The sequence below is a fragment of the Gymnoscopelus microlampas genome (assembly GCF_963454915.1).
Source record: "Gymnoscopelus microlampas genome assembly, chromosome: 7".
Classification (NCBI taxonomy): Eukaryota; Metazoa; Chordata; class Actinopteri; order Myctophiformes; family Myctophidae; genus Gymnoscopelus; species Gymnoscopelus microlampas.
This window is the reverse complement of record NC_139944.1, coordinates 14,894,890-14,919,262: the sequence shown is the minus strand read 5'-3', so window position 1 is coordinate 14,919,262 and position 24,373 is coordinate 14,894,890. Positions and strand designations below refer to the sequence as shown.

The 24,373-nt window shown below is 39.9% G+C and overlaps 2 protein-coding genes across 2 annotated transcripts; both read left to right on the top strand.

The window, feature by feature from the left end:
* The first annotated feature begins 1,157 nt into the window (after positions 1-1,157).
* On the top strand, positions 1,158-7,535 carry LOC311049248 (nuclear GTPase SLIP-GC-like). Its single transcript, XM_084062758.1, has 9 exons — positions 1,158-1,310; positions 4,456-4,503; positions 4,666-4,725; positions 4,939-5,023; positions 5,627-5,843; positions 5,963-6,181; positions 6,670-6,879; positions 7,053-7,231; positions 7,337-7,535. Exons 2-9 carry the CDS (start codon positions 4,488-4,490, stop codon positions 7,350-7,352), a joined length of 1,002 nt encoding a protein of 333 aa, XP_083918884.1. The 5' UTR covers positions 1,158-1,310; positions 4,456-4,487; the 3' UTR covers positions 7,353-7,535.
* Positions 7,536-7,870: 335 nt separating this feature from the next.
* On the top strand, positions 7,871-23,948 carry LOC311049236 (uncharacterized protein). Its single transcript, XM_084062736.1, has 23 exons — positions 7,871-7,959; positions 8,076-8,197; positions 8,486-8,653; positions 9,263-9,423; positions 9,534-9,651; positions 9,795-9,903; positions 10,111-10,244; positions 10,871-10,952; positions 11,072-11,150; positions 11,373-11,483; positions 11,873-12,398; positions 13,689-13,886; positions 14,649-14,868; positions 15,087-15,203; positions 15,670-15,743; positions 15,899-16,030; positions 16,371-16,420; positions 16,637-16,845; positions 18,035-18,288; positions 18,544-18,654; positions 20,246-20,393; positions 22,313-22,357; positions 22,584-23,948. The coding sequence occupies exons 2-23, from the start codon at positions 8,171-8,173 to the stop codon at positions 22,850-22,852; spliced, it is 3,342 nt and encodes a 1,113-aa protein (XP_083918862.1). The 5' UTR covers positions 7,871-7,959; positions 8,076-8,170; the 3' UTR covers positions 22,853-23,948.
* Positions 23,949-24,373: the final 425 nt, after the last annotated feature.

Below are 24,373 nucleotides of genomic sequence, written 5' to 3'. Positions count from 1 at the left end.
CCTGGCAAAATGAGCAGGGGTTAGATGGGTTTTGTGATTGAGGCCAAGAAGTAGCCTTACAAGTTTGTTTTGGGATGTTTGGAGCCTTGTTTTTAAGGCCTTGGAGGTGTTGTGATACCATGAAGTGCATGCATAATCATAATGACCTTGTATGAGGGCCCCTGCAAGAATCTTCAGAGTATTCTTACTGACTAGACGATCAATCCTCCACAAAAAGCGTGTTGTTTTGTTGACCTTTTTGATCACTCTTTCTGCGTTTTTGTTACCGGAGAGGTTTGCCTCCAAGATGGAACCCAGGTAGGTAATTTCCTCCTTTCTTGTGATAACATTATCACCCACTTTGATCGTGAAACTCTCAGCCTTGCTAAGGTTAGGACTGGACCCAAAGAGGATGGATTCAGTTTTACCCAGGTGTAATGAAAGTTTGTTGTCGGAGAGCCAGATGCAGATCTTGTTGAGTCCAGTGCTCAATAATTGAAAGTGAAAATAGCATTTCTACAACCTCACAATCGGCTTAGTGGTTAATTCATAATGTACTTTTTCCCTTAGATATGTAGTGGAGACAAAAGTACAATAATTGTCTTTTAAATATGGTGGAGTGTAAGTCATAAGTATCCTAAAATACAAATACTCAAGTAAAGTACACTCAAAAAACGCACTTAAGCACAGTACTCAAGTAAATGTACTGTGTTACTGTTCACCACTGATATTAAGCCAAAATATACACATGCTGCACAGTGGGCAGATACACATATTGATAACATTTAGAAGTTCTGTGTGCAGGAATCATGCACAGCACCTTCAAACACCTCATTTGATGAACAATGTAAAGCAAGAACATCTCTGTTTTTTGTCACCATTGCTGCTATTCTTAATTATTTATTTTGTTATTGTATAGTATTACAGATGCAATGTTGAGGACTAAACTAAAACTGTTGTCAGTTTTATTTGTGTTCTGTAACAATTATGTCTAATAATCTTGAAATCTTGAATTTTACAGTCCTTCAAACGGACACAAATCAGTTTCGATTCTGTCAAAACGGACAGAAATCAGTTGCGATTCTGTCAAACAAGTTCCTGAAAACAGGATATGGAGGAAGCGCTGAACAATGACAGCGCTGCAAGCACTGACACCACTTCCTAACCGCTCACTCCATACAGTTTTATACAAAGCTGCTGCATGTTCTTTTGTGATTCATTCCAGGACGTTCAGTAGTACCAGTCAATACAGGCACTCACGTCAGAAGTCTTCAATGTTACCGGCAAATATCTTGTCCTTTTCAAGAGCATTGTATTTATAGTGTGTACAGGTACGTATTTTATTTTTTATTTTTGTTGACATATGTATGAATGTTGATATTAAGTGGAATTTATGTGATCACAGTTTCTATCTTTTATTGTCCTGCGTTCTTTTGAATTGCAAGACATCAAGAGAACATCACCCATTTTCAACCTTATCTTCATATAATTGGTCCTCACTAATGCTCATTATAGGATGGTACAATTTACATCTACACTCTGCATCTAGTGGGCTGTGGACATTTTAGACATGGGAAACTGCAGGCAAAGATGGCCCTGGAACATGGGCGTATTCACACCAATGGGTGTGTTCACACCAAGTGTCATCACAAGTGGCCGTGTTTACACCAAGCTGTGAATGGTCTTTTGAAAAAATATCATTGGGCAGAATTGTTACAGGTAGATTTGCTGAAACACTTATAATAGTTTTCTAATTTCTCTCTCTGATACCTCGGTATTTCGGCGGCAGTCGTCCCTGGGGGACCCACCGTTCCGGAAGTAACGCCCATTTTCTGCCGAAAATCAAAGATCTACAAGCCCGAAAAATTCTTGTTTAAACCACTTTCTAAGGGTCATACAAAATCGAGACCTATATCCCATTTGATTCAGTGTCCTCTTCTGAGACTGAAAACGTGTTTCTTAATTAAAAAAAAATATATTTTTTTGAAAATTGTGAGAAAAGCTTAACTTTGAACTATTTCAAAAATCTATAACTTCTTATTGAAAAATTGTAGACTATTGATGTAACCCACCATTCGACTCAGCGTCATCCAATTAGTGGGGTTTTAGGGTGTTAAAAAAAACATGAAAAAGTGATTTTAAGTCCCTAGCTCAGTGAATGTTAGGGACCCAAACATTCATTCAAGCTCATTGTGAGCTTGTAGATCTGCTATTTTTAAATGGCTGAAATGTATATAGGGCTGAAGTGGTTAATGTATGTTCTATAATAATAATCCAAATCTACAAAGTAACTTGTAGTTTTAACTAAAGTTTTCAAAAATTGTAGTGGAGTAAAAGTATAATATTTGCCTCTGAGATGTAATGGAGTAGAAGTGAAAGTACTGACAATTGGAAATACTCTAATAAAGTAAAATACCTCAAAATTGTAGGCTACTTAAGTAGTACTTAAGTACAATTTTGGTCTTACAATTTTGGTAAGACCACATGGCTAATTTGCATACACGTAATGCATGTATGCAAATTACCCATGCAGTGTTACTAGAATATAAACAAACTGCACGCTAGCCATGGATCACATGACGGTCGTCTGTTACAACCGTGGTGTTTGCACGTTTTCCCTTTTTGCTCCATGCATCTACTTAGGCCTCTTACAGTATGTGCATTGGTGATCTCACTTGTTTCTTGTTCCTTTAAAAAAAAGAAGAAGAAAATAGCAGATCTACAAGCTCACAATACGTGGCATCACGATGCATTGTGAGCTTGCAGATCTGCTATTTTCAAATGGCCGAAATGTATATAGGGCAGAAGTGGGTAATGTAATAATAATCAAAATCTACAAAGTAACTAGTATCTAAAGTTTTCAAATAATTGTAGTGGAGTAAAAGTATAATATTTGCCTCTGAGATGTAGTGGAGTAGAAGTAAAAGTAGGCCACTGAAAATTGGAAATACTCCAGTAAAGTAAAAATACCTCAAAACTGTACCTATACAGTACTTTTTTTTTCCACACAGAATCCGGAGATAATGTGATCTAAAGATTTGCTGCTCCATTCACTTCCTTGTTAACTTATTACTTTAAAATCCTGTATCTCGGCTCCTGTGTAAAACATTTTTTACTACGTATTTTTGGCCGAGACATGCTATTTTCAAAGGCGTATAAAAGCAAATGGGAGGTCGCAATGATTTTTTTTTTTTTTTTGCGGAAGCACAGTGAAACCCTTTGTGATTAGCAACCATCAGGGGATCGATCATACAGGAGATAAATATTCTGTGACTACTTGAAAAGGTAAGAAAAATCGAAAAATCTCTGGCACTGGGCAAACACAGAAATAAGTCTGGTACTGAATGAGCAGGGGTGCACATAACTTTTTAGGTCTGGTACGCAGAAGAGCACCTGGACATGTGACTTGGTGCGCATGGCGCCCGTCCCGTTTTGTCAACGGGGGGGGGGGGGGGAGGTTTCAGCCCGTCCCGTTTTGTCAACGGGGGGGGGGGGGGGGGGGGGGGGGGGCGGTTCAGCACGGTGCCCACCGGACAGTTTTGTCAACGGGGGGGGCGAGAAAAAAAGGACGATCTGCTTCTAAACTCCGCCGATTTTCGCCGTTTTTTTTCTCACGCTGTTAGATAAAGCCCACAAGGTGCTGCTGCGCTGATTTTATCCGCCAGATTGGGACGTTCACGGCATATTTTGCACCATTACGGTGCGTTCATCATCGGTGACGAGTGCCTCTAACAGCCGCTGCTGGCTGCGTGCACCCAGCGAGGCAATGCGGGGCGATGCGAGGCGACGCGAGTCATATCTCTACCCCTCCGCCTAATGGCTGTACATGGGGCCGACGGGTGCTATGGGTGCGTTCGGAAATTACGCACCGGAGCACACTCGCCTATTAGTTTGTATTGGCCAGTGCGCTCAGCGCTGTATTTTCGAACGCGCCCTAAATTAGAGTGATTGTGTGAGTGTGGCTTCAGGAAGTAAATTCCTAGCCTCGATCTCCAGGCTTTTATTTTTTAGTTTTGCTAAAAAATAAAAGCTTGGAAATTCCTGTCCCAGCTGTTGGTGCGCAAAAGCGCCTCGCGTTGCCTGATGTGGTGCGCATTTTTTATTTTGGGTGCGCATGCGCACCTGCGCACCAGTTATGTGCACCCCTGTGAATGAGTTAAGTTGACAAAAATCTATTTTCAAATTTTCATATTATTCCTGACCATTTATTATACAAAAATATGTGTTACTCAGTAAATTAAACCACAATTAGCAAAACTGTAAAAAAAAAAAAAATAGAAAAAGGATTGCAACATTGCCATAAACTATTACAAAGGTCATGGTGACCAGTGATACATTTGTTAATTAATCACAGGTACACATGGAAGCAGGAGGTCTCTCCACAATTAAAATAATAATACAGCACCTTGCATACTGGTCTGTATCTTTCATCCGAAATTTATGAAATGTTTAGTTAACATGTGTATTTACCTTCAGATTGGGGCCTCTACCAGACCAGTAATATTGATATGGAACCGAAGCAAGGTAAAGACTCCATTAACATTTTAATAAAAAAAAAATGCAGTATTGATTAAATGATATTCCTGCTACAGATTAAAATTATGATTGTTTATGTTATTAATTGTCATGTTTGATGGGTTTTTGAGAATTGCTATACACTGCATGTTTAAATGCATCCATTTTCAGGTGAACAGAATACAATGCAACTAAGTTATAAACAACACCACGGCAATGCAACAATTGACGGTAAACCTGCACAGATGCTCTCAAGTTTAACAGCTTTTCCTCAACATTCAATAATAAAATGTTATAATGGCTGAAAGTAATTTCAAGTATATTAGACAATATATGCAGTATTTCAAGTTCAGTAACATGTCTGTCTATACTGTATAAAATGGCTCTGTAGCTATCCATTTACTGCTGATTCAGGTTGAATTTTGTTCATTGTTGTACTTACAGAAGCTGAATTTGCCAAGGTGAAGGATACCATGAAATATGTTCAGGATAAAATCAGTCATGCGACCGAGCTCAACACATTTCTAAAGTGAGTAGCCTCCAACTAAAATGAGTTTTTGTTATTATATTATTATGATAACAATTATTTTTATTACGTATTACCCATGTTGTTCTTTTCTATTTTACTTATCTAGTAGCCTATGTTAAAATTGTATGAATGTACTTGGATTATATTCTTCTGAATGTCTCTGCATACACAGCATCACAACGTGACACATTTTGCACTTGTAGATCTGCTATTTTTGGCAAATGTTCCCCAAGAATAGGGATGCGGGGGTTCAAGTCGTTAACCCTATTTTATGCTTCGGATATTTTAAAATAGCAAATCTAGTGTACAAGCTCACAAGGTCAAATTAATGACATCATCACTGTACCCAGGTTTATATAACTGCCCGCGCACCAGAAAAGTCTCCATATATGGGCATGTTACGTTTGTGATGCCACCGTCCACTGTCCACTGTGTTCGTGATGTATTTGTGATGCCCACTTCTCCATATATCGGCATGTTATGTTTAATTGTGATGACAACTGTCCACTGTACAATTTTCTATATAAGGATCTATTGCTATTATACCCACACACGTAACCATGTTTTACAGTTGCTGTTGTTGTTGTTATTTTATCAAATCAGGGGAAAGATTTGTGATTTAGAGAGGAGCAAAACGGAGCTGGTGGGTGTCTTTGGTAGAACAGGAGATGGGAAAAGCTCCTTGATAAATGCCATTATTGGGGAGAAAGATCTCTTGCCTTCTGGAGATATCAGCGCTTGTACCTCAGTCATGATTCAAGTGAAGGCAAATATGATAGACTCCAAATACATAGCAGAGATCGAGTTCATCCCAGCAAAGGTAAAAATAACATGTTCTTGCTATACGTAAAGCTAAGTGGAACATGACATATTGTGTGCAAAATTATGCAAAAGTGATGTTATCATGTACTATTAATGAGATTTTATTAAATTGTTCAGGAATGGGAAGATGAGTTGTGGGATTTTTTGAAGAATCCTGATTCTGAGAAAAATGAGGAAGGTGATTCTGACGATGATGATATTAAGGAAAAGATCGCAGCACTGTATGGAGAAGATGCTTTACAGAACTTTACAGTTGTTAAAGACTACATGGACAAGACTTTTAGAGAGATTCCAGAATTTCGCCAGTCCCAAAAGAAGATACTGAAATGTAAAACAGTAAGTTAAGACGTTTTTAATGCTATATTTTTCAGGATGAGCTTCACTATGTGTCACTCAGACTGAAGAATGATGTGTGTGAGAGAGAAAAAGACCCAGGTTGAAGTTGGTTAGCAGCAATATAGAGTTCCACCAGAGAACAGACGAGTGAGAGTCCAGACAACAGACAACAAACAGTGTTTAAGTTTCAGTCTACTGTGATTTATTCTTGGAAGTCACACATAGGTTACAGATGCATGTGTTCACAAAAAGAGTGTCACATTGGGTGGTACATACATGAATTCTCTCTAAACAGGCATACAGTATGTCGTCAGATAAGATACAGTACATGTGTTCTTGGTAACCTAACCAAGCATGTGTTTAGTTTCGGTTCTCGCTTTTAGGCTCAATGGAAAGTACAAAAGGCCTGTGGTTAGTTTCACCACGGCACATAGCTCACCAGTCACATACACACAAGTACAGTTAATTCCCCTGAATGTATGTTCCAGTCCTCAGAGCTCTCTGGCAAAATTGCAAAGTATACAAGACGAGACAGTGAGGAAGAGACCGGATCGAACACAGGAACACGGTATTGGCCACTAGTGAAGTGTGTTACCATTAAAATACCAAATGCCAGCGAACTTCTTGAGCATGTTGCACTTATAGATCTTCCTGGAACTGGAGACTGTAACAAGAGCAGAGATGAAATGTGGAAGAGGGTAAGTTATTTACAGTAGCTAAAAAAAAACTTTTGAGACCTTATAAGTTAACATGTACTTGTTCTTTTCTACAGTATTTAAGAAGCCATAACATCATATTATGATGATAATGTATTCAATTAAGCTATATCTACTGTATATCTTTGTAAAAGCATTCAATACTTTTCTTCTAGTTTGTAGGAGATTGTTCTGCTGTGTGGATTGTGAGTAGTGACACAAGTCGAGTAGATTCAGTGAAGGAACCATGGGAGATCTTAACCCAGACCATCAGTCTCATTGGAAATGGTGGAGAGTGTCGAAGCATCAGTTTCATCTGCACCAAATCTGATGTTATTGATGACAAATACAAGAAGTAAGATACACTTTAAGATGTTATGACAGGACATGACAAATATATTTAGTTGATAGCACAGAATAGATAGTTGATTCATTGTTAAAGTTTCTTATGATGCTGCAGCAGATTTCCCTCATGATAGAAGTTTTGATCCCATCGCTGGTGAGGGAAGTTGATGATTCTGGACAGTTTTTCAGGGTGGAGATGTTTTTAATGTGTTTTCAGTGCTAAAGGTTCTAGATGAAAATGAATTATAATATAATACAGTAGGATTGTACATTTTCTTCCAGGTCAAATGAGGAGACACGTAAATATGTTTTGGAAAAAAACATAAGAGTCAAGGAACAAGTGCGAAAGAAATTCAATAAAGAAAAGGGGGTCATCAAGGTATGTTTTAAAGCCTTTTTCGGCAGGCGTTTTGTCGAGAAACATAGAGTGAATGGGTGAAATGACAATTTCTGTAAAGGAATCGGCATGTTTTTCCTTGCATGTGTTTGGTATTTTGGGGACCAGGTGCCACACGGGCACACACACGTGCACACGTGAGCACACGCACACGCACACACACACACACACACACACACACACACACAGTGTTAATTTCTCACAATGTGAATGAAATTCTATTTTTTATTATTGAATTCCTTTTCAGAAACATTTCAGTGATGACAGTGGCTTTTTCCAAGTGTTCACAGTCACCTCTAAAGACTTAAACGAGATACGGTATCTGCAAAAAGATGACACTGGTAGGAGAGGACTTTACACTTTACAAATATGTGTAGTATGGAGTGAAAATAAAACATACATTTTGTACAGTAGATTTGACTGCAAAATACAAAACATTTTACAAATCATTTTCCAGAAATACCCCAACTTCAGCAATTTGTGAAAGATCTCAATAACCATCAATCAAAGACCAACTATTATGTCTCTGGAGCCTATGGAATACTTTCTCTGATGAAAGCAGCAAATACACCAGAAACGGTATGAAAATGTAAATAATTCTACCCCCATGTCCAATCCCAATCCTAACCCCCCAAATATGTTTTGAGCATGAAACCATTTCTTGTGAGGGGCGCGCACACACACACACACACACACACACACACACACACACACACACACACACACACACACACACACACACACACACACACACACACACACACACACACACACACACACACACACACACACACACACACACACAGAGAAGGAGATAATGTACTACACATTTTGCTTATTGTTCTGAGTGGCACATTTTTATTTTAGGGTTCCCTCAAAGCAGACGTGTGCAAAGACCTGGAAACAAGACTTCAGGATTGGATTGATGATGTCGATCAAACCATGATGAAGTGTAAAGAGGCTTTTAAAAGATGCCTTGATGAAGGGGTTCGACTGTCACTAGAATCATGTGAGAGCATCTTGAAGGGTGTCACGGTGAGTACAGTGTTTTCTCTCTTTTCAACCCAGATCTTTCCATAACCTGAAACCTTTCATGTTTCCCTGTCTCTCCAGCTCTTTAATCAGGAGAGATTACCCATTTATCAGCTTAAATGTTACAGTGTTCCAGTTCCAATTGTGTCTGCTCATTTCTTTGTGTCATTTCACTTGTTTATCCTGTTATCCTGTGTGAGTTCTCTCTCCTGATTGGATAAAATTGGTATCCTGCCCTGAATCTTTCTTTTTTCCTGTTTACTAAAGAGCTGGAGTGATAGGGACACCCCTGTTACTGAACAAACACTCTATGAGTAATAGAGTAATAATTAGAATATAGAGCGAATTAACACTTATTTTACCAAAATAATTTCACTTACCCTACCTTTAAAATAGAACTAATAAAAAAAGAGCATGGTCCAAATTAGGTTCTAAGAATCTTATGTGAAACCCAGCCGTAATGTAAGGAAGCAAATCCAGAACCTGTGAAATACGTCATACAGCACGTCATGGTTCACTTGGTTGTTGTAGTCGAAAAGAGCCATATTATGTGAATAATATCTGTACCAAAATATGACTGTCTTTTAAATGCAATCTTCTCAATTATTTCAGAAAGGAAAAACTGCACATCATTCAATGTTGAAGTCTTTAGTTCAGAAAAATGGCATTTACAAAAAAATAAAAAACAAAAGAAAGACTGAAGTGAATCTCAATGAGAGATTATCTAAACACTTGAGAGAAACCATTGATCAAGAGTTCAGCAAGACCTTCCCGTGAGTACCTACTATCAGTAGGCATAAAATATTTTCTTCCAGCATTATTGGGGAGAGGGAGGGCATGTGAAAAAGGACTTCTTTAACTCAATGCAGATCATATATTTCAGGAATGAAGGAAGACCTGGACCCATCAAAGAGGCCATCAATAAATTCACACTTGACACAGACAGCTTCAGTGACAAGCACAAAGGTGTTGCATTGCAAATGACATTTATAAAGACAGAGGTATAATTACAGTTATTTTTATACCATGTTATTTTTTTACCATGACAATAATTGTTCTATAGGCAGATTATTTAATGCTTATTGTTTATTTGTATATTTATCTTCTCTGCATGTTCAGTTAATTTTTAAGTTCCTTTTAACAGGAGGAGAAATTAAAGAAAAAACTTGCCAATGTCATCCGTGAAAAAAAGAAAAATATCTACTCCAGTCTAACAAACTCAATCCAGCAATCCATGCAGCCATGTTATGACAGTGAGTAACAATGGCACATTAAAATGTGTCTCTTATACATGCCTCCTATACATGTGTATGACCTTTTGATTGAAGCATACTGTAATATTCCTATGAGACAGACGATGGTCTTGTGACCGAAATGTTTGTCCTATCACTTTGCACAAGAGTACTTTTGGGTTGAGCATGTAAGAAAATTCTATTCTGTTCTATTTCTGTTTGCTATAGAAGCAGCAAAGCTCAGTGGAAAAGGCACGCTGGAAAACATGAGGCAAGAGATGCATGCGCATCTTAACACATCAAAATCCACCATGTTTGTAAAGGCTAAGGAACACATGCTGTATCTAGTGGAGAGTCTGAAGGTTTGTCGAACACTCTATATATCTCGGACATAGACCAAATTCCATTAGCTACTCAGACATTTCTTATGTCTTCTAATATTTGAGCTATAAGCTCAAATATTAATGAACAGAAACTCTGGGTCTCGCATGCACTCACACACACACACACACACACACACACACACACACACACACACACACACACACACACACACACACACACACACACACACACGGACATGGTAAAACTGTGTCAATTTGTCCCACTGGCATGTTGACTATAGCGTATGTCCGACCATCCAATACAAGTAGCAGTAGTGTGTCAGAAATGCCAGAGTGGCTAAACAACACCTGTTGATACTGACGTTGTAGCTTGCTGTAAATGAAAGAAGAGATCTACAAGTCGACAGTGTGTCAATCACATTGCGACTTGTGGAACACCAAACGGCTCATATAAATCTGTTTTCCATTCAACAGAAGCATTGTGTGTGTGTGTATATATATATATATATATATATATATATATATATATATATTTTTTTTTTTTTTAAATGTGTGTATTGTACATGTATATAAAAGTCCACTGAGCTAAATTCAAATTCATCACACATCTTATTCTGGCACTGAGCAGTTCATCTTCATTCTAGGATAAATTGTTGGAAACATTACAAAAAGATATGCTGACATCCATTGACCAGTCACTCAAGACAAACGACAACTCTGTCCCAGGTAACGCTAAGATTTCACAACCAGTCATGTATATTGAAATTTGAAATTGATATTACAAAACAAGTACATTTGGATATTGCAGTCACTAGTAAAATACATTTTAAACAATGATGTTTCAGATGTCACTGAGCACTATGAAGAAGTGAAGATAATATATGATAAACTGAAGGGCTCCATCAGAAGGAGTGCAAATACGGGGTGAATTATTTAAATTAATGAATTTGTCGAGGATTAATGCGTGTTTCTGTATCAGATAAGATATAAAATATTTTTATATATTTCATATGTTTTTATATTACGACTTAATCCATCCATGAGACTGTCTTGCCAGACAATTCCTTTAAAGCAAGCCAAAGTAGAACTGACTTTGACTTGAGCTGTTAAGATCAGACATGTTAACAAGCAGCTTTACTGTTTCAGCATTAAGGAGAGCACACACAGTCCCTCTACCAGCTGTCTGTCTATGAAGACTGACAAGTCAATGAATCCACCCATCAACTTCAAAGCACAGACTTGGTCTCCTGATCTGAGGTGAGGAAGCTTGGTCTTTATCACTGAATAGTTTAGCTTTAGAATATTGTTGCTGTATGCCGTAGGGTGGAAATGGCCAGATCATTTACTTTTCAGACAATTGGGAAAAAAATAACTTGATATCTAATGGATCCAATGTAGGCCTAGTTATTATTTAGTTTGGTTTCACTTAAAATTTAAAGCTGAGCTACAAGATCACAACCTGTCACGACGTTGTAAGCTTGTAGATATGCTATTTTCGCAAAGTTTTGTCACTTTTCTTTGACGAAGTAGGGCATTCATTTACAAAAATACATTGAAATATGGAGATAAAAGGTTTCTACTCAACATTGTCTCTTTCTCTCTCCATCTATTATTCACTCTCACCCTGTCTATAACACCCCCCTCAGCTCCAGAAAGTCCATCTCCTCATCTCATATACTGCAGCACATCCGGTGCTGTAAGTGTTCTTCCATAATGACGGACCCTGTCTCCATTCCCTGTGGACACAGTTACTGCGAGCGTTGCATTAATACATCCTGGTCAGAGCCAAGCCCCACAGGAGACTACGTGTGTAAGAAGTGTGAGAAGAGTTACCCTGTCCGTCCTGAGCTCTCTGTTAATGAAGCCTTGTCCTCGGTGCTGAAAGTTCTCCAGCAGAGAGACTGCTCCACACAGACTGGATCTGGGGATGTAGCTTGGAAGAAGAAGAAGAAGCCGAAGCAGCTTGAAGCAGCTTGTGATGTTTGCTCCAGCCTCAAGCCCCACCGAGCCGTCAAGACCTGTCTGACGTGTAGCGCCTCCTACTGTAAGAATCACCTCAGAAAACACAACACCGTACCAGCACTGCAGAAACACACCCTGACCCGGGTCAATGAAGACACAACACTCTCAAAGCAGGAGTGCAGCTCTGGTAGAATGACGTTGATCAAAGAGGTGAGAGTTTGCACATAGACGTCTAGTTACAGTATTAGGACATTAATGTCTGCTGTGAAACAGTTTATTTAAAATTTTATATACTATTATATACTACTACTACTACCAGCAACTCTCAACCTGTGGGCCGGGGGCCTACTGGTGGGCTGTGAGGATATTAAAAATGGGACCCCAAATAATTGTCCAAAACACAAAGATGTGAAAATATGACAGTAATATATAAAAAAAAGTTGCAAATTCTTTACAATCTTGTAAAATGGGTGTTCATTGTGATACCGATAAATAGGAACTTATTGATCCAAGCCAGAACACAATCGATTGATTGTTCATTCAAATAAACATGTTCCGAAAATTCACGTGGCCAACCCATCTGATGGGTGGGCCGGGAACAGTTTCAAGTGGGAACCTAATCCCAGAGATGCGCTACTGAATCTGTCGGCCCCGTTCAGAACGCGTGCGCGTTAGCTTACAAGTGGGCGTGCCTTCAGATCAGGAAGCAGGCCGCGCTTTACCCAATCAAATGTAGTGGCCGGGATTTACTGTCTGTGCGCTCGCATCCCTCTGAATACGAAACGAAACTCATTTAACAATATCGTCCTCGGAGCAGACAAAACCACGGAAAGATATTCACATTTTATCTTGCTCTTTCGGGGCTTATAACCACAACAATCCATGTTCTCTGGGAGAAGTGGTGTTAGTGTTCCGTGTAGAAATATTGTTAGTGGGAATGAAAACATAAGCGCACCACCGGAAGTGGAGCGTTGAGGGCAGACCAAAAAAAAAAGGTTTCCTTGCACACGGGTGCTCCGTTCAGCTCATCCCAGAGCCAAGTGAAAAACAGCAGAGGGCGCGGTTTTTCCTTTTTATTTGGCGATGGGTTCCCAGATTGGTGGGAACCTGATCCATAAAAGGTTGACAACCAGTGTACTATATGGCAATACAATAATACTAAACAATGGTTTGGAAGTAGAGCTATAAGAGAATGCAAGCATGACTCAAATCTCAATGAATAGTCTCTTACCACGTGCACCGCTCAGAATATGTTCATATAAGCAAAGATCCCCAGCAAAATGTATTTAGCGTAATTTTTATTTTGCATTTTGGCAGAGCCTTCCTCCACATAAACATTTACAGATTATGCTGAGGAAGGCTCTGCCGTGCCGCACCATCAATTGCTGGTGATGTTTGTGTTTTTTGGTAGAGCTAGTCTATCCTTTTGATCAAATCCATGTATGTAAAATTTAGATTAAATGCATAACTAAGTAACCTTGTGATCATAATTTATAAAAGGAACCAAGTAGAGAGTCTGAAGAGCCCCACCGAGCCGTCAAGACCTGTCTGACGTGTAGCGCCTCCTACTGTAAGAATCACCTCAGAAAACACAACACCGTACCAGCACTGCAGAAACACACCCTGACCCAGATCAATGAAGACACAAGACTCTCAAAGCAGGAGTGCAGCTCTGGTAGAGTGGCGTTGATCAAAGAGGTGAGAGTTTGCACATAGACGTCTAGTTACAGTATTAGGACATTAATGTCTGCTGTGAAACAGTTTATTTTAATTTTTATATACTATTATATACTATACCAGCAATTCTCAACCTGTGGGCCGGGGGCCTACTGGTGGGCCATGAGTGAGGATATTAAGAATGGGCCCCCAAATAATAAGCCAAAACACAAAGATGTTATTGAAAATATAACAATATATATTTTTTTTGGGAGAAGTTGCAAATTCTTTCAAATGTTGAAAAATGGGTGTTCATTGTGATACCGATAAATAGGAACTTATTGATCCAAGTCAGAACACAATAGATTGATTGTTCATTAAAATAACATATTCCGATGCCCACCCATCTGACCAGTAAGTGGTCAGATGGGTGGGCTGAGAACAGTTTCAAGATTTTCAAGAGGGAACCTGATCCAGAAAAGGTTGACAATGGTTTGGAAGTAGAGCTATAAGAAAATGCAAGCATGACTCAAATCTCAATGAATAGTCTCTTACCGTGTACACCTCTCAGAATATGTTCATATAAGCACAAGGATCCCCAGCAGTTTTATTTTGCATTTTGGCAGAGCCTTCCTCAACATAAACATTTACAGGTTATGCTGAGGAAGGCTCTGCCGTGCCGCACCATCAAATGCTGGTGATGTTTGTGTTTTTTGGTAGAGCGAGTCTATCTTTTTGATCAAATCCATGTAAAATTTAGATTAAATGCATAACTAAGTACCTTGTGTTCACAATTCATAAAAGGAACCAAGTAGCGAGTATGAAGAGCATCAGGGGAGTGCATGTAAGAGGAGGAAGCTGGCTGGTGAAGAGGAGGGTGAGATGTTCCAACATAGCAGCGAGCTGGAGCAGTCTGCCCGGAACACACAAGTCTACACACAAGCAGAACCCCAACAGGAGAAACACGATCTCAGAAAACAGCCAGACGTTGTGAAAGATCGCCTGTTTTCTGAACAGATTAAAGGTGATTTGATCATTTTTGTATGAACATTAATGATAATAATAATAATAATAATACATCCTCAGCCCCCCTTCCCTCCTAGGGCTTTCAATAGTTTCCATATCTACAAGTGAGGACCCCTTCCTTCCCCTACCCCATCATCAAAGCAAATAGCCTCAGACAAAGACACCTGCGTGAGAGGATGCCAGAGTTAGTAACTTGAATTTCTATCTGTCCTGCAGTGTCATCAAGTCAGTATAAAAACCTCAGTGGGGGAGCCATTGAGATGGTCAGCCCTGCCAGCTCCCCAGTGCAACCACAACAGGACAAACCAGGAGACAGACGCCCACAGGCAGAAGGTGAGAACACAAAGACCATTCTCTATTGATCATTTACTCTACTTCCAATAAAACAGAGCTGGAATAGACTCAGTTGTGAAGAGCTGATTGAATGTTGGTGTAATTTAATTTTATAGGTAGTGAAACAGGCTTATTATCAACCAGCTGACTAATCATTACAGTATGTGCACAAAAGACCTCAGACTTGCTCCAAATCTATTTTCCTTTTAACAGGTCGTTCATGAAAGTCCTTGCGGTCTTGTTTCCAATGAGAATCTGTGAGCAATTAGGGGTTAAGAGTCTTGCTCAGGGACAAATTTCATTGACACATATGCTGGCCTGGCCTGGAATCGAACCTGGGGCAACCAGGGCCTCTGGCTCCCTAACCACTCAGCTATGGCCGCCCCTCAAATGTCAGCCCCTGTTCAAACTTCATCCCACCTCCTCGAAATTAATCAACACTCTTTCTCTGGTCTTTACCCTCCAGACATGTGTCCCTTTGACAGCATCTCCCGAACGCAAGTGGAGTCAGGGCATGTGACCTTAGCAAAGCACATCCCGGTAAGTGTAACTTACACACTGCAGCGCAGTAATGTGCAATATTCTGAAAACGCCATGCTGCTTGTTAGTGATTCCCAAACAAGTTGAGCTCAACACCTGCCTGAAATGCACAGTGTGGTGTTCGTTTTGGTTCACATCTATTCCGTCCAACACAGCTTGCCAACTTGGACGGCTCACTCACCAACCAATTAGGCCTTGAGGCTTGTGAACCATCTCTGGCCGATCAGCTATTGTCGTTGTACACGCCAGGTTTCCAGGTCACGGCTGGAAGACAGAGGAGAGAGGAGGTGAGTACACAGAAAAGTAATATTCTTTTTCCCAATACTTATGTCCTCAACATTAGTCAATTGGACTCAACCACCATTATCCAATGGGCCCAGTAATTTTAAGTGAGTGAGTGGTCCTGCAAAGTGAGATGGACAGAGTGAGAGTATGAGAGAGAGAGAGAGAGAGAGCGAGAGATGTACAGAGGGAGAAAGATAGACTATCTTCTGATAAGGTCAATCATTCAAACAGGGACAGTTTGAGTAACACTAACTTCTCTAGTCTAAAGGATCATCACATGCACAGGCTAAGCATCAGGAAAGATACTGATTGTTTGTTTCCTGGCTGATTTCTGTCTTTCAGACTTGTTTTACTCCGAGTATGCACACAGAACAGACAACTATAGAATACAGGTAACACTTCTTAAGAAGCCACTGGTACCAATGTAGAATCTATGTCTTTGAGCCGAGCTGTGATCACTCACCAGACCAGAGTCTTCCTTTTCCATTAACGTTTCTATTGAACCAACCACTGTGATTGTAGCGTAACTTGATGCAACATGTGGCAAAAGGAGACCTTTAATGAAGTCAGCAGATTGGATCAATAAAGATAGTTGTTTTGTGTCACAGCTTCAAGTTCCGCTGTGCAGGGCTGTTCTACTGCAGTCTGACACGGTTGAAGTTTAAAACAACAGGGGAAGGAGAAGTCCTCTTCAGGACTGTTCAGTGGGCTGAAAGATGGCTGACTGGAAAGACTCCTGCAGGGCCGCTGTTTAGCATTGAGTGTCCTCAGGAGTCCATCTGCCAGCTACACCTGCCACACTGTGAAATTACACCCGGTGAGGCGCTGTTCTTCTCATTATCCAATCGTTTTCTAGATTCTTGTTCAAAGCGACACAGTATAACATACAATAATATGTTGAAATCCTGTATGGGATGTTGTATTTGATGGTTTAGGCATGTTGTCAAAGAGAGAATCATAGGCTTCTTTTGAGGTTTTGTTTAGTGTAAAAAGGAATCTATACTGTTTAAAGGGGAATATTGCCGATATCTAATATTCACCTGATCCTTAGTGAGGGGGAAGACATGTGAAAACCAGACAGAACACTTACCAATGCCTTCTACTTGCCAAGTATGCAAATCGTAAATAAATAAATATCATATATCATTCGTGTTTAACCCATTAAAGGAGTAGTTCACCCCCCCCCCCCCCCAAAAAAATCATATTTTCTATCTATTACCCACCCTTGGCCATGAAGCATTGAATTCATGGATATTTTTTTGTTTTTGTCGCATTCCTAAGCCAATAATTTGATGACCGGCGGTCTCTCCAGTAGGAGACTTAAAGGAGACTCTTGAGTCTCAAACCGGATACATTAGCATCTTTCCGCCGGTCATCAAATTATTGGCTTAGGAATGCGACAAAAACAAACCAATCTCTATGAATTCAAGGCTTCATGAGGTGTGTAATGTGATAGAAACTAAGTATTGTTTGGGGTGAACTACTCCTTTAAGACGTGAGGCCGATTCTAAAAATTCGGAAAGACTTATGTTTCTATATCAGTTGCGCTCAAAACAACTTGAGCACAACGTCAAGGACGCCCAAAATTGTATTTGGGTGCGGACCCCCCCCATCTAAAAAATATTTTGTTCCAGGGACACCCAGAAGCAAAGATTTGAGTTAAAACTGTTCGCTTAAAGAAATACATATTCAAGATTTGCAAAATTTGTTGCGAGCTCATAGCAGGCACAAAGTGAGGTACTATAAGCTTGTATATCTGGTATTTTTGAATATATAGTAGTTAAGATAAACAAATACTTAAAATGTTCAACTTAAAGTGTGTTCTATGAGGGGGAAGAATTATAAATGCTTGAAATGGTCTGCAATTCTGTCATTTCTAAGTAAAACTCAATAGGCCAGCACTCGGCTCACATCGAGGAGTGTTGTGTCTGGTTTTCACTTCCACCTCACAATTAGAAAAATAGGTTTCATGTTAAATATCTGCAAAATGTAAAACACTTTCACAGGTGATGACCTTTCTGTGGCCCACATCACAGATGAGGGGGTGAATTTCGTAAAACCGGTGGAAGTGACCAAGACTCACGTGGTTGTAAATGTGACCCACCTGTCTCTCTTTGGGCTATTGAGGATTTTCAACTTTTTTAAACCTGACCCTACCCCCGAACCATCCTTTGGTCAAGTTCTGCTGTTCCTTCGACCACCAAGTGACAGACTTGAGATGAAAGTATTTCTGCTGCCGGGCAATGTGACTATTGAAGAGGTAAAATATGTATCCGTTACGTATTATGACAGAGAATTTGTATCTCTGTAGATTTTTTGTAATTCAACAATAAATTGTTTCTGATTTTGAATAGACAACCAGAGGCTAGTCTGTAGGTGTGGTCACATGTGACAACCAATTTAAGACCAACGTTTGTAGTAAGCTATAAGGACAAAAGAGCAATATAAAAAAATACCCTGGTATTGAGGGTAGCCTGAAAAATGTATTAGTCAAGTTGTGTTTGTGTCATGGTAGGTGAAAGTACAACATAAAGAGGATACATACATCGACACTACCTCAGACTGTGTGCTCACCCCAAAGCAAGTGTACAGTCTGCACAGTACTCCACATGAAGTACATCCACAGGTAGGCCTACGACACGCTAAGGCTATGTTCACACTAACCACCTTTTATGAAGACAATATAGCTATGAAACTTACCGGATATTAAAAGCAAAGTTTTAAACTAGTACTGTAGGTGTATTTATGGAAGTAGTCAAGACTGAGCATTTGGAAGGCACATTTTTCACCTAAAATGTATTGATATTTTATAGACCAACTTCCAGAGACTAACACCAAGGTCTCTGTTTCTCCTTCCCCGTTTGATATCTCTACTATGACTGCTTGATTTGTGTCACCTGGACAGCTGGACCACAACTTGCTATTAATAAAGAAAATACAACTTCACTGTGAATATAGCAAATAGGATATAATTATATTAGGACATAATTTACTTAGACATAGTTTAAAGATCCAGTTAAATTAAAAATATGTTTTTCACAATTTTAGAGCATATCCGTGGTCATCATATGGGCATACCTAACAATAGATTATTTTTTAACCCCATTTGTGTATTTTTATGTCAAAAGTCCCTAAAAAGCCAATCTTAATTACTTCCTGTGAACAAAAACATACTGTGTGATAACATAGACCAACTTTCATGAATATAAATTAATCTTGATTTTGTTCACTTGTGTGATTCCCATAGCTGCACGTTCCTCCAAACACAGCTGATTTTGATTACAGAACTCCCTTTTGAATCTCATTCAAGATGACGTCCAGACGGTGTATTACTTATTCAACTTAATCAGCACACTCAAATTTGTATCTGAAAACATTTTAGGTTAGAAATAAGCAACTTGGTGACAAACATTCTGCACAGTGGCCATCTCTCTCTCCCTTACAAGGTTACAAGGTTTAGGTTCAAGGTTGTACTTTATTGTTACATCTTGTGTACATAAGAGTAAAACTTATTTTGGTTTGGCTTCCTTCAGACATTGCAGCAGCCTTTTTTTTTTTACAAACAATAGCACTGTGCACCATGTGAGTGAAGTTCTACCGTGCCATAGCCTGAAGGGATGGAACCTTCTGATTGGTTGCAAGGCCGTTTCAGACTGAAACCTCAAAATAAAATGACAGAAAATGTCATTGCACTGGATCTTTAATATACTATTTTTGTTAAGCAGAAGAAGAGGTATCAGGGAGGGATGCTGATGGTATAGTTGAGTGTGGGTGTCTCCGACCGTGGCTGAAACTACAGACTGACAGTCGAATGAAGTTGGGAGATCAGTCGGTTGGAAGGTGTGGGGAAAAAAGTTGCTAATTGCGCCCGCGAGCCGACACCGACCAACAGCTACTATGGTGCTAAAAACAGCCTATGGCTTGATGTCGTTTTCAACAACAAACACGAGAACATGTACATGCTTAAATCATTTGGGTAATTATACAGATAACTACTGCACTGCAGGGTGCTTAGGGCATGGGCACATCTGCATTTAAACTATTTTGGTGTATCATCTTTCATATTCAATGTTATCTAAAACAATAAACACTGCATGCCTGGCAAGCGGCAGCACACACGGCCATATCATTTTCCATACTTACTGTACAACTACTACCACTGATAGCACTACTACGGCAATACAATGTAATAGTAAAACAGTTATATGTGTCTTCAGGAATCGTCGCCATATCATCTGAAGTATGGACCAAATTACCATCAATCATTTGAGGTGTTCATGGATCTCAATACAGCAGACATCTCATTGGAGGTGAGGGGACCAGAGGACAAAGCAGTGTGGCAGCGACAAAAGCTGAGAGTTAAAGGTACAGTTATTAATGTGCTCGAGACTGACACAAATTGAATTGCCATAATGATCTTTATCGACCAAATGCATTGTTATGGTATCAAAGATGATTATTAAAACAATAAATGCATTCATTTCCAATGTACAACACAAGAATAACAGAACCAACATGGGTATATGCATGGAACCTGCTACAACTCAACTATTTAATGGTTCAATTTGGGTCCAGTTGCTATTCAGCCAGCTCTTTATGCAGGACTTGAAATTAACAAAGCAGCTAATTGACTAGCTGGAGCTAGCTGTAGTATGTAACATTTTTGTCAGGGTATGAGAGCAGAGTAAGACCCAAATGCAGGACGATGCAGGTGTAGCAGGGCGGTATGCATTAATATATAATATAGCCAACTACGCCACCTGGGGATTTGCACCCCAGGAAATATGTATAATATAAATCAACCGCCTGAACATATATTGCTCCTCACACAGGTTCATTGGTACAATTAATTCAAAGGCAGAAACAGTGTTTATACAAAGTACAAAAAGCTTTATTGTATTAAGACAATAACAAAGAGCATGACATTCATTAGCTAAAACAATATGATAATGCACTTAATAATAAAACCTATTCGCCTATAGGGCCAGTGCTGGGGGTTAAGGGGGAGGATGAACAGGCCAGCTGACCCAGAGGAGGGGCACCCCAATATAGCACAGCAATACAAAACTAAAATGACTTCACACTAAAAGCACAGCAAAGGGGGGGGGGGGGGGAATTACCACAACCCAACTGGGCAGCCGTCACCTGCTCCCTCGCACCAAGGGGTCCCCAGCCACAGGCCTGAAAGACAGGAAATAAAGCTTAGGCCGTGCAGGGAAATAGATTCAACTTGTATATTAATTATTATAAATTATAATAGGATGCCGTCTGTAGGCCTATATAGTCTCATCAGAGTAAACCAAACAATAACACTAAATAAGCAATAACAAAATAACAGAATAAACAATAACACTAAATAAGCAAAATAAACAAGGAGGCTGGCTGAGAGCCGGAGAATGTGGACCGATGCTTCCGAAAAGAGTAGGCCCACGTTAACCCATATAAGGGCATACGCTCAGCTGGAGGGGAACCTGAGAGTGGAGCGTCAGTGTGAGAGGGTTCGTAAAGCGTGGGTAATTCAAAACCCGCAAAGCAGCAGCAGGTATCACGGTGCCTGAAACGATAAATGGCCCTGTCATTCTACCAATTTATAATACTAATGTTCATTAAGACAGGAGCAGAGAGACAGACAGCAACGTGCCGCTATGCAGCAAAGGCGGAAGCCACAATGGCCCGCTTGCAGCGGCGGACACCGGTAGAATAAACTGTAGTAATAATAAAGGCCATGATTATTATAGTGCCTGCCTGACATCGAATTAACTTGTTATACTGCGGAGAAGGACCACCAACATACCAGTTGTGCAGCTTGAAGCAGCACGCATGCCCGGCGCAAAACACCAACCAGCTGGGTAGACACACCAGGGCTACAAAGACACAAACGGTCATGGTCAAGTTCAAGACCATGCCCTACGCAGCATAAAACAATAGCATAAACAGCAAGATGGAGAGACATACCTGCGCTGATGCGCGATGTGAACACAGGCGAGCCCAACAGGCCAGCCTGGACGGATCATAGACCAGTGTGGAGGGGACAGACAGCTAACTGTGTTTGGAGGTGTGTTGCTTTTATACTGTTGCCAATCAGCCCACTGATGAGTGGGCGGAGGCTGGGCCATGGGTAGAGTGGGAGCCAACTCCCATCCTGCTACACAGGCAAGGATCAATTCAAAAAAGGTTTGGAAACCTGTTTCACGGAAAGGAGCCAAACCCCCGAAGGGGGCTTTTTTCTACTATTAATAATGTGTAAACACTGCAATAAAGGCTTTCACTTCTGTCATCTACAGGACCATCTGTACCAAAGAGAACAAACAGCAGCCTTTCTGTTCCAGGTACAGACCCATTCTCTGCACAGTTACTTCCTTTTAGAAATTACCTTTACCCTGTTACTAAAAATATATGTATGTATGTATGTGTGTGTGTGTGTGTGTGTGTGTGTGTGTGTGTGTGTGTGTGTGTGTGTGTGTGTGTGTGTGTGTGTGTGTGTGTGTGTGTGTGTGTAAACTAACCAATATTAAGACATTTAATACAGTATGTTATCCTTTGATTTTCATAAAGACAAACAGCCTTTCTTTACGAAGTATCGGGGGAGTTTAGTCAGTAAAGTCAAGAACGTGGAGTCCATCGTAGATGATCTGCGAAGTGCGGGATTCCCTGCAGAAATGGCCACCAAGGTCCAAGCTGAGAACACGGCCCATGCAAGCATGAGGAGGATCTTGGATAGTGTGACCACCACTGCCTTAGAAGAGGCTTTGTTCAAAGCTCTTTTCCAGCATGAGCCCACACTCATGATAGAGTTACTGGGAGAAAAACACTCCAGGAATTAGTTGGATAGATCTCTATTGAGGTAGAAAGACCTCTATAAGCTCACTCATGACGTGTTGTGAGCTTGTGCTATTTTGCTTCTTTTGTGTGACCTTGACAGTAGTATGATGAAGGGCATTAATTTAGGAAACAACTAAAAGTTGAAATGTGGAGATACAAGGTTTCTGCTCGACTGCAACGGTATGGGATACATTTAAGCTTAGAGACAAAAAAAAAAAGTTTGAGTAAACTGGTAGTAACATACAGGAAGTAGACATAAGATTAGCATGATATGTGATCTGTTAACTTAACAGGTATGGATATGAATGTCCAAGCATCAATGAACAGACAATGTTGTGGACAGATAACGACAAAGGACAAATCTGCTATGAGTAAAAAGGATTATAAAATAAAAAATAAAAATCAAGGAATACAAATTCAACAATGAGCTGGGCATTATTGGAACATAACACCGACAGGGTGACTCAGGCTTGCTGCGAAGCAAAGTCTTCTTCATGTACAGTATCTACCACCAAAGGTTTTCTATACCATTTACTTTTTTGTAATGTGCAGACCATTTACATTTGACCTATTGCATTATCTAGTGTGTTTCACTGTTCAGGCTGTAGTTGTGGATGTTTCGTAAAACTTTAAACTATCCCCTGGTTAAGATGTGACATTTGGATTTTGTAATGAAATGATTTGGTCCACAGAGTTCAACTTGTAACAAAGATACAAAACGGATGGACTTTTAAATGTATAGTTTCATGTTTTAGAAATAGTAGAGAGAAGTACACCATATTTGATTTGTACCCATATTGTCTTGATTTTAAAGTTGTTTTATCATTAAATGTAATTCCCAGAAAATCATGTCCTTTGTTGTCTTTCAAGTCCATAGAGAAAGTTAGAATCATAGGTTCAATGCAGGTCTCGTTGGGAGTGAGTGGTAGCCTCATTTTGAACCATTATGCCCAATCTGCACAAAACTTTCTACACACTTTCTACACTAATGTCTAAAATCCCAACCCCCATCCCAGTTCAATAAAAGTGTGTATTTAACAAATGAGGCTTGTAGCCTATTTAGGCGGCCAAACACGAAGTGTGTAACCGGGTATGCACCCTATCTGTTCGTTTTATTATTATGTATCCACGGCTAACCGCAAAGTCACTTTTTATGAAACTTTGGTATGGTAGAGACTAGAGGGTCATGCCAAAGTTGAAATAAATCTTAGGCTACTCCTATTGGCGCTATATACAAACATTGAACAGGCAAATCTCATGCCTCCTTCAGCCTATAAGCATTAATGTTTTTAACATGTTGGTGTGTGTGTGTGTGTGTGTGTGTGTGTGTGTGTGTGTGTGTGTGTGTGTGTGTGTGTGTGTGTGTGTGTGTGTGTGTGTGTGTGTGTGTGTGTGTGTGTGTGTGTGTGTGCGTGCGCGCGCGCGCGTGCGTGCGCCCCGCACACGCTTAAGTCCAGTAAGTTTAATGAACAACATGTGACATGACAACAACTATGCTCTGGCAGTGCAGTGAACAGAAGCTA